A 10,613-nucleotide genomic window follows, 5' to 3' on the forward strand; every position below is an offset into this window, starting at 1 on the left:
TTTCCAGTGCCCATGATTTACTTGAGTGTTTATTTTTACTCTTAGCTCCTTCATTTTAAGGCATATATCTTTACTTTGTACTCCTTACGTTTTCTTTCGCTGGTTACTTTAGTTTTAAATCATTTGAGGGGAGTTATTGAGTGTTTAACATCCTAAATAGGAGCTGTAGCTCAGGAGGTGGAGTAGGTCGTCTAATTATAATTGGAAGGTTTGATTCCCGGCTCCTCCAATCTGCATCCTCGGGCAAAATGCTGAACCCTACGTTTCCCCTGATGCATTTGAGTGAGTGTGTGAATGTGATTGTATGAGTGGGTGAATGAAAAGATGCTATTTTACTGCGGGGCATGTGCAGAAAAAATACAGTCCTTTGTAGCACAGAAGTGTAACATAAAAACAAAAAGACTGTGACGAGGAATTTGAAATGATCACGGGACAGTTTCTTCTCAAAAAACAAATTTGCATTTTGATCTCTCGTCAGAGCTGTGTCAACACGAATCTGAGGAAGGTCCAAGTTTTAGATTCAATTGTGCGTTTATCTGTATCTGTCTTTATTTTGAGATATGTCTGAGGTCAGAGGAAATCTCTTTAGCGTCTTTAGAGTCGGTGCTAATTTCTGTGACGCTAAGCCAGGGTCAACTTTGAGGTCTGTGGCCTTCAAACTCTGTGCCCTACCTCTCAGCCTTTTGCGCTGCGGTCTCTTGAGAAACACCACTCAGTCAAATGAAATAACCCTGAGGTGATAATGTCCCTTTACGTTTTTTTTCTGCTTCTATGAAATAGTTTGAATCTATGGTCTTAAATGGACGTGGCATTTTTAATCAGAGATTGTGTAGATGTTCTGTGTCACCACAGGTATTTTTCTGTCACCTATTCCACTGTTTAAGCATATTTGAAATATATTTAGTGGGTTTTCCAAAGCCAAGGCAGTTCTTGTCTTTGTTACAGTTATCTTTGAGCTGATGGATGATGTCTTATTTTGACTGATTTGATTAACTGTGGAGCCATTAAACCCAGAGGTGGGTCGAGTATCCAAAAATTGTACTCAAGTAAGAGTAGCATTACTTTAAAATATTATTACTCAAGTAAAAGTGAAAAGTAGTCGTCAAAAAAGTTACTCAAGTAAGAGTAAAAAAGTACTTGGCGAAAAGACTACTCAAGTAGCGAGTAACTGTTTGAAATGTCCGATTTATTTTTTAAATAAATGTTATCAGACAAACAAAAATAAATAAATATACAAATGTTACCATTAATTTAAACCACACTATAAAACATTAGCTCTCTTTTTAATCCATTTAAACAACTGACTGGCTTCCATTAATCTCTTTTAGTGGGTGGTTCATGCAAACTTGCTTTATATGCAAATAAAACAAAACTGAAATGACAGAACAATAAAAGGAGAATTAAAGGTTTAAATATCGCAGGCTGCCGATAATAAAAGTTTATGTCTAATAACGGAATAAAAACAGTGCATATAAAGTAGAAAAATCAGAAATTAAGATGGTAAATAATTATATGCATCAAGCCTGATCTGTTTAAAATGATATATTTTGAGTACATCAGTGGTTACGTTGTTGCACTTTGCTTTTTAGTTTGTAGTTAATAAAACTAGTAGTAGCACAACTTCCCTGCAAATCTGACAGAGAACCAACACAGAACATACATGTTGTATTTTACATTTTTATTACACAAAATAAACCCCGCGGTAAATTGTTTTCTTTTTGTTGTTGTTCTATTGTGTGCATTACAATTTCACCTTTTCCTTTCTTGCAGTATTTTCACACAAAGGGGTCCCGGCAGTGATTAGTGAAAACTTTGAGCGATTCTTTTGTCTTTAAAACAATAAATTTATGAAAGAAAGTCTCGTCCGGGCTTCGTTAGCCGGGCCTTCTCCGTCGGGGGTAAATGAAAATGACATTTAAAACAGTTTCTTAAGCAGAAAACAGCCGCCAATCACTCTTAAAGGGGAAGGATTGCAATTAACAGCCCTCTCCTAATCCCCTCGTTTCACCTCCTACGCCGCCTCAGCTTTGTCCACCTCTCTCTCTCCGGCTCACTCCTCTCCCACTCTCCTCTCTGAGCTGGAGTGGATAGCGTCTGAACTCAGCTACTAAATGCTCTTTACCATTGGAGTGCATCTGTTTGGGGCTGTTTGTCACACAAAGCGAATATATTTAGAGAAATGCTAGGCAATCAACGCCAGCTGAGCGACTGCAGGCGGTGCACATAGCGGATCTGGGAAGAGTGAAGTTGGAGGGAGAGCTGCTGAGAGGAACAGGTGGAGCACTGGCATCAGTAACTTCAGTACTTCAGCATATTTACTTCCAAGAGGTAAGCACTGCCACGGTCTCATTCGGCTCTAATTATTTACTTCTTATGTAACAAACACAGAATCATTTGCTGGAAATCCAACAACTTCATGACTTATTTGTCAGGAAAAGTGCACGTTAGTCCAAAGATTCACCCAAAATGTGACTACGTTTAAAAATGTTAGCCTGAGTTTCCATAAAATTAAGTCCAGCAGTAAAACGTTTTATAAAAAAGCCTCTTTGTGTGTGAAGTTGACCCATAGTCACAATCTTATTAGTGGTTTGTTGGAACACTCAGAGTCTACGGGGTTCTGACCCTCTGGGCCTCCGAAGAAGATAATCAGGTTTAGGTGGATAACAGTCATCCTAGGTGACCTAGTGATCTGCGTCTGCGTAGCCTCACCCAAACATCTTCCCTCGACCCCAGGCCCAGGTGATTGCCCAGACGCTCGAATGCATTTATCGCTGGATACCATGAGCATGGTGGACGACAGCTGTCTCTCGCCCAGCAATTTCCACGAACTGGGTAAAGGTGGGGGCGTTGCAGTGGGAGGCCGCGTCCACAGCATCGATGTCATCCTGGGTTTCAGCAAAGAGCAGGACCCCTTGCTAAGTCCCGCCACGACCCCCGGACCCCACAAAGTGAACATAGACAGCCTGGCGGAGACCGGGAAGCAGCTGGAGCCCTCGTCGCACCCGTCCTACAGCGGGCACCTTTCCTCTCTGAGAAGCAGCAGCGGCACAGAGCAGCAGCAGTACCACGGTGAGTCCGGCTGTTGCTCTCCATCCTGGCAAAGCTGATTTTGTAAGAGTAGCACCACCTTTTAAGATGATTTTTTTTCATTAAATTTTGTGAACTCTTTGAGCAGTATGGATCAGCTGCTGCAGAGTTTGTTACTGAGGGTGAATCATCAAAGCCTCAAAGCATAGAGATGGTCAGAGATATTGATTATACAGCAGCAGCAGCACTGCTGGACTGAAGTGATCTTTGCTTTTTCTAACTTTAAGGATTTGAATGATGTAATGCAGAACATAGGTAGACTGAAGTTATTGATGCTGCTGGGCAAACATAATATGTTTTTATACTACCAGATAGCTGAACAGGATATTATCTGACCACAAACACAGTTCGAGCCTTTTATAGTCCAAACCTTGCTCAGGAACCAGAATAAACCAGTCAAGCTTCGTGACGTGACTGTTTTGTCGGCAGTTGTGGTAAAAAACAGGAAACAGATCAAATGACATAAATAACAAGTGAAGCAAACATTTTAAAACACAATTAGATAAAAACAGCCACTTAAAGGACATCACACAAACACCCAGGCCTTTATTTTGACCTGAGATTTAGAATCTGGTGTAAGAATCTACTAAAACCAAAATCTGATTTTCAACTCTCACACACACAAAATACACAAAATGAGTAACAAAAGCAGCTTCAAATCTGTGACATTCAGTTATAATTACAGCTCGTATTATTTCAACAGCCTATCGTCAAAAGTCTGATCACTTTAAATGAGGTTATTCCACCTTTGCATGAAAACCTCTCACGCACCGATTCGAAATCAGTGCATTAAACACCGTTGGCATGTAAAGCTGCATTAACTCCACCGTGTGGACTGAGATTGAGAGATAAATCACAGGACAAGATGGTGTAGGGGGTTTATGTCCCCAAGACCAATCCCATCCCCTTGTGGAATTCCCCTAATCTTCTCTTCTGTGCAGATTAGATTGTACCGTAGTCCAATCGCTCTTTATTGTTATCGTTCGCTCCTAGAATCAAATTGAATCATGTTTAATCTGAAGCTATTTTCACACACAGGATCAGGCAGGTGGTTGGTGATTTTGTGGCAGGAACAAGAGAAAAAGTTGTTCCTGTGAACCGGAGACGAAGCAGAAACACTGCTTTTAAGTGACTCAGATGCAGTTTGGTTTCAGTGCATTAACATCCATCAACACCAATGACATCACTCCATCCTGTGTGAAGTCAGCCCAGTTCCTCCTGACCGAGCAGCTTCTCTGTGTTCGGTGTCAGTCGGGCCACCCCCCTCTCCTCTCCGTGCTGAGATGTTCTGCTGGCTGATAAACAGTAGGGAGGCTTCAGACCAGTGGCTGTGATGGGCTGACAGGCCAAGAGCTGGTCACTGAACCAGGCCTGACCTCTGCCTTTGTCGGAGCCTGGTCTTTGTCATAGCTGCTTAATGAGAGGTGGATAAATGAACCCCAAAACCCTGCTTTGCTTTTGCCTCGGCTCCCGTTTCTCCAGCAGAAAGACCACAGTCGACCCCCTCCTTCATCTCCATCACCGCATCCCATTAACAGAAACAAGCTAGCATTCAGATTCGTACACAGTCTGCTGAAGCTCTGAAATGTCATTCAACATAAAAGTGTATTCCTGAACATGTTATGACCTGTAGCTTCAGTCCCTTATTTCACTTCCTGCCTTTAAACATGACTGTTTTGGTTTGGAGCTGCACTGATGAGCGATGAGGACTCGTACCAATATCAGCTTTTAGGAAGTCAAAAAAATTGGGACTATAAATCAATTCTTCACAAACACACGCAGCCGATAAGACTGCCTCACCTGTGATGCACTCTCTGCTGCTAACACAGCCGAGACTATTGTAAACCACACGGTCTGAGCTGGTCGTGCGATGACGGCGTTTTTAAATGACCCCGAGATTTGAAATGACCTTTTCCTGCTCTTTAAAGTCTTGAACTGTCGTTATTAAATCAGAGAAGAAGAAGTCTCATTGAGATCGGGGTCTAGCCCTCACATCTCTCAGCCTGAGAAACCTGAAAAATATCTGCAGTCAGAATACAGTTACATCTGTTACAGTTACATCTGATACAGTTACATCTGTTACAGTTACATTTGATACAGTTACATTTGTTACAATTACATTTGATACATTTACATCTGTTACAGTTACATTTGTTACAGTTACATCTGATACAGTTACATCTGTTACAGTTACATCTATTACAGTTACATTTGATACAGTTACATTTGTTACAGTTACATTTGATACATTTACATCTGTTACAGTTACATCTTTTACAGTTACATCTTTTACAGTTACATTTGTTACAGTTACATTTGTTACAGTTACATTTGATACAGTTACATCTGTTACAGTTACATTTGATACAGTTACATTTGTTACAATTACATTTGATACATTTACATCTGTTACAGTTACATTTGTTACAGTTACATCTGATACAGTTACATCTGTTACAGTTACATTTGATACAGTTACATTTGTTACAGTTACATTTGATACATTTACATCTGTTACAGTTACATCTTTTACAGTTACATCTTTTACAGTTACATTTGATACAGTTACATTTGTTACAGTTACATTTGTTACAGTTACATTTGATACAGTTACATCTGTTAGTTACATTTGATACAGTTACATTTGTTACAGTTAATCTGTTACAGTTACATCTGTTAAAGCAAAGAGCTGAATACTTCCTTAGAGGGCTGATAGAGACCAAAACAGAGCAAAAATATGGCGAATGTCAGCCATCACCTTTACACTTTTAGATTGATTGATTGATTGATTGATTGATTGGTAATTTATTTCAACATGTGAACAATATACAAGTACATTTAGAAAAGAAATGAGAGAAAAAAAATATATATACTATACAAATTACATACAAAAAAACATTCTGATTAATTTACATGTTGAAAGGGAGTGGGAAGAAGTATACACTTATTTAATCCCACCCCTGTCCCATAAATTATCAGTGAATATTTAGTCAGCTTCCTTACTGATATAATTTGTAATAAAAATAGTGAACAGATTTCTGATATACTATATACTATAATATCACATCATGAATTTTTTGTTTGTTTGTTTTTAAATAGAGACATTCACTTAATTTAAATATTTTCCTTTTCTTTATAGATCGAGAAGATCATATTTTTATAACTCTTTTTGAACAGTTTTATGTTTAGATAAACACCTGTGCTGCTCTGTAGAGTAACTGCTGAATATAACAGAAATGCTTTGAAAGCTCATAAAAAAACGAGATTTTTGCTCGTCTCACTATATGTTAGTTGGTGTAAGAGATACTGATGATACTGATGTTTCTATTGTTTACCTAAATACAAAATTAGCCCTTAATTAAAATCAGCTTAACCCACTGTCTGTGATTTGCAACTTATCTAACATCCTGAATGAAATTAAGTCTTCGAGTCAGATCCAAGCTTGGCACTTATTAACTCTTAACTCGAGTAGATTATTTTATTCCTGGATCATCATCTCTGTACTTTGTTTAGCTAAATCAGTTTGCTGGCTGGTCTGGTTACACCTCCCTGTTTTCCCCTGTGGCCTCTCCCATGTTTCTGTATACTGTTGATGAATATGCACGTTGATTCGATTAGAAATAGAGCTGAGGAAGAAGAATTGAGAGAGGAATCATTTGACGGGGAGGGTTATGAGGAGGAACAGTGGCAGTGAAAGCTTTGTAGTGTCTGTAAACACCAGCTTGTCAGTAATCTGTGATCCTAAAGACGGACAGAACTCAGGACGTTTCCGTGCTTTGGCTCTCCTGCACGGGGGAAATAGATTCTTTCAGATCTGCTGTGAGCTTAGCCAAAAATGGTAACAATCTAAGAGTGGCTGTTGAGCGTGGTGATAAAAACTGTGGTTTTCAAATTTCTTTTTAAAGACCTTTTAACTTTGAAGAAAAGTAAACACTGGAAAAAGCTTCCTAAATCCGATTAGGAATGTTTTGGAGCTTCATTGAGGTACAGGGAATTGCTTGCTTCACTGACCTACAGTGGCCTATTGTTGCAGGTGTCAAACTAATGTTTGCTCTACTGGAAAGTGGGAAACTGCATTCTCCATTTGTATTTCTCTCTAAACTGTAGTTCTCATTCACTTAGTCCAGTCAAAAAGCATGTGGAGGAAATAAAAACTCACAATATTTTTTCCTGGGCTCTTCCACAGACTCCGGCTTATTTGCAAACAAATGTGATCAGGAACTGAGCGAGCTGAGGAAGAGTATAGAGAGCGATGAAGGCAAGTCTCCGGACCCAAGCAAGGATGAGCAGCCCAAGAAGAAACACAGGCGCAACCGCACCACCTTCACCACCTACCAGCTGCACGAGCTGGAGCGTGCCTTTGAAAAGTCCCATTACCCAGACGTGTACAGCCGCGAGGAGCTCGCCATGAAGGTGAACCTCCCCGAAGTCAGAGTTCAGGTAACGTGAACTGCATTAAAGGCAACACCATTTCAGAGATTGCTAAGAAGCACTTCAAACGTTTCTGTCTTGTTTTTGGGGTTTTCTTAGAGATATTCTCATTATTCTGGAATAAAATCTCATATTCACACTACGTGAAAGGCTGTATTCATCCAAAAAACTCCCCCAGTGTTGTCGAGTATATTCGAGTATATTTCCCTACCCAGAATGAAAAACTCTGCACTCCATCATATTTACACGTACCTTATTTTTCTGTCATTTTCTTCCAGGTCTGGTTTCAGAACCGCAGAGCTAAATGGCGCCGGCAGGAAAAAATGGACGCCAGCACCATGAAGCTCCACGATTCACCCATGCTCTCTTTCAACCGTCCGGCACCGGTTCACACCAGCATGGGTCCAATGACCAACTCCCTCCCCTTGGAACCCTGGCTGACCTCTCCCCTGTCCAGTGCTACACCTGTGCACAGTATCCCAGGCTTCATGGGTCCAGCTCAAGGCCTCCAGCCCAGCTACCCAAGCCACCATTTCCTCAACTCCACCCCCCACGCTCCTCACGGTCCTCACGGTCCTCATCCACACCCTCACACTCACACTCATCCCCATCCGTCCATGGGTCAAGGGATGCAGAGCATGGCTCCTCCTCCTTATCAGTGTCCAGCACCATACCCTGAAAAGTACCCTTTGGAGGATGTGGACCAGCGCAGCTCCAGTATTGCTGCGCTGAGGATGAAAGCCAAGGAACACATCCAGTCTATGGACAAGACCTGGCAACCCATGTGACTAACGAGCTCGGCGGTCGACGTGAGCAATGCTGGAAGTGACACACGTCACGTGCTACGCCACTAAGTGAAAGAAGTGGATTCTGAACTGTGAAAGCTGAGGACGTAAGAATTTTTGTTTGGGGGGGAGACTTTCTTTTCTTTTCTACTTCTTCCCCCTTAAAAAACAGCTGAAACCTTCAGCGGGTTAAAAGTTTCCGATAGTTTTGCTCGTCCAATCTCTAGGTGTCTATTGTTGCCTTGGGTTCGTTAAAAACAAATGTCTTCTTGGTGAAACAAACGGTTTATGACACCTAGAAGTATTTCCGAGTCACAAACAGGCTCTGAGTGCACGTTTCATGCCTGAGCCCTTGCTGCAGCTCTTTGGGTGCACCAACAGTGAAGACACGCTATATCATTAAAAACTGCCAAAATGCGGGAATTCTTATTCATCACTTTTCATTTATCCAAATCATTTGAGTCGAGCAAAATATCATTCTCATGCTTTTCTTTTCTAATTTTTTTTTTTACACCACATTTGTGTTTTTACTAATTAGTCCAGCCGTCGAATTTTCATGGGTCTGCAAATCAGAGTCTTAGAGGACTTTGTGAATGGACCTTTGGTCTCTGTTTAATGTGACATCGAGGCATGAAGACACACTACAGTGTCACTGCTCATCTCACTAATCTGTTTAATTATAAAAGCCGTGTAGCTGGTTTTCGTTTTATGTCCACCTGTACTATGATTTATGTTTCTACTTGCTACGCAGTTTAGATACGCGAGTCCATGTTTTAGATATCTTGGTGTGACTGGAAGAAGATGATCAGTGAGGAGAAGCTTCTTTAAGAGATCTTCATCTGGTGGGAAAAGGGTCACCTCAACTGGGACCGGGAATATACCAAAAATATCTCTGCACGGATACATTTTTTCTGACTTGTGCTTTAAAGAAGGGAGGAAGCAGAAGAAAGGCAGAGGAAGTAGACAAAAAAACGCAGGCTAGTCAGCGGAGTAGCCCTCTTTTTGCTTGAGTGACTGTTGGAGGAGAAAACCTGTTGGCAGCTCAGTGTTGGGTGGCTGCGTGTACGTGCAGGGCAGCAGAAAGAGCCCTGTGTGATGCGTCACCCCACATAGTTCGGTCTTTGTTCGACACAATTGATCCAAGTGCATCCTCTTTGTCCCGAACAGAAGGGGGAGAAACGGTCTCAGGCTGCACTAAATAGGCCCTTGTAACCATTTTGTTGTAGTTTTTTTTTTTTCTTTTTCAAACAAGAGGAAACATGGATTGTTACTGCTTTGGTCATTAGTGACACAATATTAGTCTTATGCCATCTGTTACAGGGTTAAGCCCCAATCATCTTAAAGTTGGAGCACAATATGCTTCATATGGACAGTAGAGGTAAATAAATAAGACTGTGACACTGAAATGTTTTTGCATGTGCAGGTACCATCTCAAACAAATCTTTGGAGGTTGAAATTTATATATTTTTTGACTTTTTAACAGAACAAGAGGGATAGAAAACTCTGTCCTCGTAAAGTGCAATTTTGGAAACCCATTTTTTATGTTTCTATATAAAATGTGTTTTTTCTTTTGTTAAAAATAAAAAAGGAGACTCATTTCTGCCCAGATTGTTACAAAGTCACACCCCACTTTTTTTTGGATACTTTTGAAATTCACTCTTGTCCGACCTAAAGGGGATAAGTAATGTTACAGCCGCTGTTCATCATCTGTCTTCATGTAGTTTTACACGATGGTGACCTCACACAGCACAGGAAACCAGAATTATCTTATGTGTTAACAGGACATTTAGTTTGCAGCATAAATGTTTTGGGCCAAGAATAAGCCAAAGGTTAGATAACAGACAAGATTGCACTAGTTTTAGTTATTTTTATTGTCTTACATGCCCTAGTTATGTCTGTCTTAGTGATATCGTTGTTTTATTTCTTTTGGATTTTGTCTGGATTGTTGATGTTCATATTCTGGAACAAATGGAGATCTACTGAAAATAAATATAGTTTGATAGAAATTGTATCTCTGCGTTCTCACTGCAGTGCTTTCATGTTGACCTATGCACTCATTCCCACAGTCACTGTGGGGTTTTTAACCTCCCTAAGACTACTAGAGCAATCCAAGATTACTACAGTATAATCGTTGTCATCTGACATACATGAGCAGAGACTTTTTTTTTTGCTGCAAACACTTGTGCGCCTTGTCTCTCTGTCATGGTTTTCTTTCTTTTTACCCCTCTCAATCCTCTCTGCTTTTCCATGGGTTTGTGGCAGGATGCCAGCCTGTTAGGAAGATGAGACTCCAATCAATCAGGACTTCCC

General features: G+C 40.6%; 1 protein-coding gene across 1 annotated transcript; it reads left to right on the top strand.

Annotated features, from left to right (window-relative positions):
* Positions 1-1,671: 1,671 nt before the first annotated feature.
* rx1 (retinal homeobox gene 1) lies at positions 1,672-10,296 on the top strand. Its single transcript, XM_004555105.3, has 4 exons — positions 1,672-2,328; positions 2,734-3,069; positions 7,274-7,527; positions 7,797-10,296. Exons 2-4 carry the CDS (start codon positions 2,760-2,762, stop codon positions 8,304-8,306), a joined length of 1,074 nt encoding a protein of 357 aa, XP_004555162.1. The 5' UTR covers positions 1,672-2,328; positions 2,734-2,759; the 3' UTR covers positions 8,307-10,296.
* The last annotated feature ends 317 nt before the right edge of the window (positions 10,297-10,613 follow it).

This window comes from Maylandia zebra, linkage group LG23, assembly GCF_041146795.1.
Source record: "Maylandia zebra isolate NMK-2024a linkage group LG23, Mzebra_GT3a, whole genome shotgun sequence".
NCBI lineage: Eukaryota > Metazoa > Chordata > Actinopteri > Cichliformes > Cichlidae > Maylandia > Maylandia zebra.

Bases quoted from the DNA above. Each gene is read 5' to 3' on its own strand.
- rx1 (XM_004555105.3), top strand. From the start codon at position 2,760: ATGCATTTATCGCTGGATACCATGAGCATGGTGGACGACAGCTGTCTC. The intron at 3,070-7,273 runs GTGAGTCCGGCT...GCTCTTCCACAG, and splicing joins AGAGCAGCAGCAGTACCACG to ACTCCGGCTTATTTGCAAAC. The intron at 7,528-7,796 runs GTAACGTGAACT...ATTTTCTTCCAG, and splicing joins TCCCCGAAGTCAGAGTTCAG to GTCTGGTTTCAGAACCGCAG.